Raw genomic sequence first — 4,142 nt, forward strand, 5'->3', positions numbered from 1 at the left:
TCCGGAGCGGGGACCCGGGGCTGCGGGGGCCCCGGGAGCCCCTCCGCGCGCCCCGCCGGGCCCCGCTGACCCGGCCGCCGCGCCGCAGCCAACCAGCAGCCAGCCAGCAGCAGCAGCCGCCAGTCTGAGTCGGACCGGCCCGGCGAGCAGCGCGCGCCCCGTCACCGTGAGGCCGCACAATCACAATCTCCTCCGCGCCGCCCGCGAGCGTGACGTTCGACGCGATCCCCCGCGAGCACGCCGCCGTGACCGCCGTGACGTGACGTGACGCAGTGCCGCGTGACGTGCCGCACCGCATGCGCCCGTGATGGGGAGCGATGAGGATGGCGTCAGTCTCCAGAGGCTCAAGAAGCAGCCGCAATGGTGAGGAACAAGGCGATCAGCTGGGCGCACCAGGTGTCCGTGTTCGTGTTCGCCGCTCTCTCCGCCGCCCACGAGCAGCGCCAGAAACATCCCGGACATATAGTGTCGAGTGCACCGGCGTGGTCGCTGCACATGGCTTCTAGCTGAAATGGACGTCAGGACCGCGACCGTTTCGTTGTCACCCGCGAGAATGCCTGTTTGCGGCGACAAGTCTACTATGAGACTGATAGAGAGAGTGTGTGTGAGAGACAGAGTGAGAGAGAGGAAGAGAACAGTGGCGGCCGCCGCTTCGCGGTTGGCGGCGGCGGCGGGACACCGGGCGCGGGCGCCCTCTAAAATTAGGAGGCCGTGCTCTACTCCCGCCAGCTGGGAGCTGGGAGCCGCCGCGTGCCGGCGTGTGCCTCACGGGCCCGCTGGACCCCGAGCTGCATCCGAGGGAAACTTCACTAAAAAATAAAATCTGAAAGTCAAAAAATTTAAGAAAATTCAATAAAGGTCAGAAAAAGTCGGAATAAAATCAAGGAAATGCAGAAAAATCGGTGTACGCTTCAACTTGTAGTGAAGTACCCCTCGGCTGCACACCGGTGACCTGACAGAGCGCGCCGAGCTCCGCGCCTCCGCCGCCGGAAGCGTGCTGCTCACGCTGCTCACGCTCTATTTGCCACCACGCGGCCCGCGGCTACGTCACACGGGCCGGCTGGATCACTCCGCTCCGCCCCGCGGCGGGTACTTGACCATCACTGAGCAATTGACTTCTTCAGCACGAGCTCTCATCGGGATGCCTCGCTCTGGCGAGCAGCAGCAGCAGCAGCAGCAGCAGCAACAACAACAACAGCGACCTCAGTGCAACCCCCCGTGGGGCCGGAGTAGTAGGCCGGAGGTGCAACGATTCCGATACCGACACAGCCGCTGTGCGTTACTTGCGTTACACTACACGCCGTGCCGCGCTCACCTGAAGCGCGTGGCGGGCGCGGGCGCGGGCGCGAGGTGGGCAAAGGCGGTCGAGTTGGCAACATTGCCGCCGCCCAAGTGATCCGGGCGGGCGCTCCTTGCTCTCCGCACACACGCACAGAACGCATTTGCTGCTGTAGAGTCCTTGCTGCTGCTGCTGCTGCTGCTGCAACCGCCGTCGCAGCTCCGGCGAGCGTTCTCGGCCGTGGCCTATGGGTTCCTGCAGGCTCCCCCCCCCCCGGGCCCCCCTTCTTCAGGTGTCGTCCCAATTGCAGTGGTGGTGGCCATGACCATGAAGCGCTCGGCGGCCGCTGGTAGTAGCGCCAACGCCTCTCTGGTTTGCATTCCGCACATCACATGCACCGCCAGCGCCCCTCTCCCTCTCTCCCTCTTCCCCCCTCCCTCTTCCCCCTTCTCCCCCCTTCCTCTCCCTCTCTGCCTCCCACGCTGGCCGCCGATCCCGCGCCGCCGCTAGCCACTCCCACGCCCCGCCTCTCCCGGGTCGCGGCCCACTCGCCGTTTCACCTACATCGGTCCGGACTGTCTTGACTGTCGCGACAAACCTCCCCTTAGACTCCCCTTTCCCCTTTCCCTTTCCCCTGCCCCTACGGAGGCATCCTGGCTGGGGGCGCGGCTGTGATGACTCAGGGTCAGGACTTTGCTCGCGGCTTCGAGTGCCGCGACTTTTGGACCCGACCCCGGGGTTCATCTCGAACGGCGGACGGACGGCCTGACCCCACTCCACTGGCGGATCTAAGGCTCCTCGAGAGAGCAGCTTGTGATCCGATTCAACACCTTTCACGAGTGGACATCAGCTACACGACGACCAGTACTTTGACGCCTCGCGATAGCGCCAAAGCACAATCCACACATCGTAATCTGTAGAGCTGTAGCCTGGTTACTGTACGTACAAGGTGGCCCATCTTTGGCGCCTTTCTCTCCTCTGGTTATACCGTACCGGATGCAGGTGTGCGCACGGGTCGCATACTTGCACGGGGCCGGAGGGCGCCTCGGTGAGCGGCGATAGGCTATAGCCCGATCGCACGCCCGCACCCGGTGCAGTAAAGGCTGGTGGTCCACATGCCCCTTCCTTTGTTTTGCGTATACTGTACCGCATGCAGGCGTGCGGGCGGGCTTGCCTACCGTCGCTCATCACGGCGCCTTATGGCCCCGTATGTGACATGCAACACACTCGCGCGATTGCCGGTACAGTATGATCAAAATAAAGAAAGTGGTCTGTGGACCACCCTGTACAATCGGAAGGAAGAACGTGGCCGATAGGCCACCCTCTCTCGTTGAAAGCAGACCCCTCCCTATTCTCATTGATCTGGAGGGATATTTTCATTTACACGCCTTTGGTCTGGGTGAACACTGAACGCGTCTCGTCAACGAAGTGTATAAGGCGCGTCTTTGTTTAGCGCACACGCAGCGACGCGGCAGTGGACAAACAATGGGGAGGCGCTAGGAACACAAAGGTACTGCAGGGCGATAGACGTAGCAATGTATCTAGGACTCTTTTCAAGGTGACGAAATCTTAGGCATGAATGCTTCTTAAAACATTTTTCAATAATTTGTTCAGTGTGTTTGTAAGTAGCCTATGCATGAATCATTCCAGAACTTCCCAAGCTGAGTCCTCCCTTTTGTTTTTCCGACGGACAAGTGTGGACCCCGCGCCCACGTGGGTCGTGGTGGAGGCGTGACACTGGTGACACGTGGATGCCGTGGATGTGTGTGTGTGTGTGTGTGTGTGTGTGTGTATGTGTATGTATGTGTATGTGTCGAGCATATCAAGAGGTGTGCGTGTGTCACCCCACCGCGTGGACTCGGTGTACCTCTGGTGTACCTTTGTCCAGCGCGGCCGCTGTGCTCACCCGGGAGCCCCTGCTGTGTATAATGACTGTACAGACATAGGCAAGGTGGCGCTTTTGGCGCGGGGCTGCAGTCGGCGGCAAAAACAACTACCAGCGGCGCAGCAGGCTGCGCTCGCCGCGATCAAAAATAATGTCAAGTAGCAAGTAAGAGTTTCTTGGTGGAGTAGCCGGACGGCAGGTTTGTCTACGGGGAGCGCGAAGGAGGGGGGAGGGGGGGCGTTGAACGCGGCTGGTGGAGGCTCGAACACGGAACGCTCCAACGCCCACCGTCGCGTCGTCCTGGCGGGCGTGGTGACGTACTGCGTGTACCCGCACTCGCTGTGTGCGCGGTGTAGCTTCCCGCCCCGCCGCGCCGCGCCCCGCCCCGCCGCCGCAAGAGCCAACAGCTGTCTAACTCAGGGTCACACAACAGCTAGCTATCGCTACTGCTCAGCTCGTGGCATAAGTGTTGGCTAAAAAAAAATATGCGCGCGGTTCCTTGTTTTTCTTTTTCCTCAGCGGCCACATCGCCTGGCGCCCCACAACATTCGCTATCGAGGAGATATCGAGCATCATTAGTCGAGATGACGACCCCGCCCGGCGGCAGCAGTGAGCGCGTTATTTTGGGCGGTGTACGAATCTGGAGCGCGGATGGATGCCGAGTCGTGCCAATAACAGCCAATAACATTCACTTCATTTGCCGCAAACCATACTGAAACAGGGTCGCCCTCGGACTCCGCATACCTTCGTGGTTATGCTGTATACCGTATGCAGGCGAGTGGATGCGTTGCATACACTGTAAATCTGGGGTGTCCAGCCAGGTTTCTGTGCGACTTAGAGCGCACAGTTGCTGGACACCTTTGGGTGACCCAATGAGCACATATAGTACACCTCTTGGAATACAATGGAGTGTCATCAGATGCATGGGGAAGGGTGAGCCTATTGTAAATCTACTGTAAATCTGGGGTGTCCAGCAAC

At 60.4% G+C, this 4,142-nt stretch overlaps 2 protein-coding genes across 2 annotated transcripts in view; both read left to right on the forward strand.

Moving 5' to 3' along the window:
* The window catches only part of LOC127750276 (uncharacterized), a 6,622-nt gene that overhangs the window by 1,490 nt on the left and 990 nt on the right, over positions 1–4,142 (forward strand). The window lies entirely within an intron of this gene.
* The window catches only part of LOC113209045 (uncharacterized MFS-type transporter C09D4.1), a 12,646-nt gene continuing 8,595 nt past the window's right edge, over positions 92–4,142 (forward strand). Inside the window, exon 1 of the mRNA XM_026426382.2 lies at positions 92–363. Within this exon, the coding sequence (XP_026282167.1) occupies positions 308–363 (56 nt within the window). The 5' untranslated portion in view covers positions 92–307. The remainder of the gene's footprint in view (positions 364–4,142) is intronic.

Source organism: Frankliniella occidentalis, unplaced genomic scaffold, assembly GCF_000697945.3.
Source record: "Frankliniella occidentalis isolate FOCC.00 unplaced genomic scaffold, Focc_3.1 Scaffold163, whole genome shotgun sequence".
NCBI lineage: Eukaryota > Metazoa > Arthropoda > Insecta > Thysanoptera > Thripidae > Frankliniella > Frankliniella occidentalis.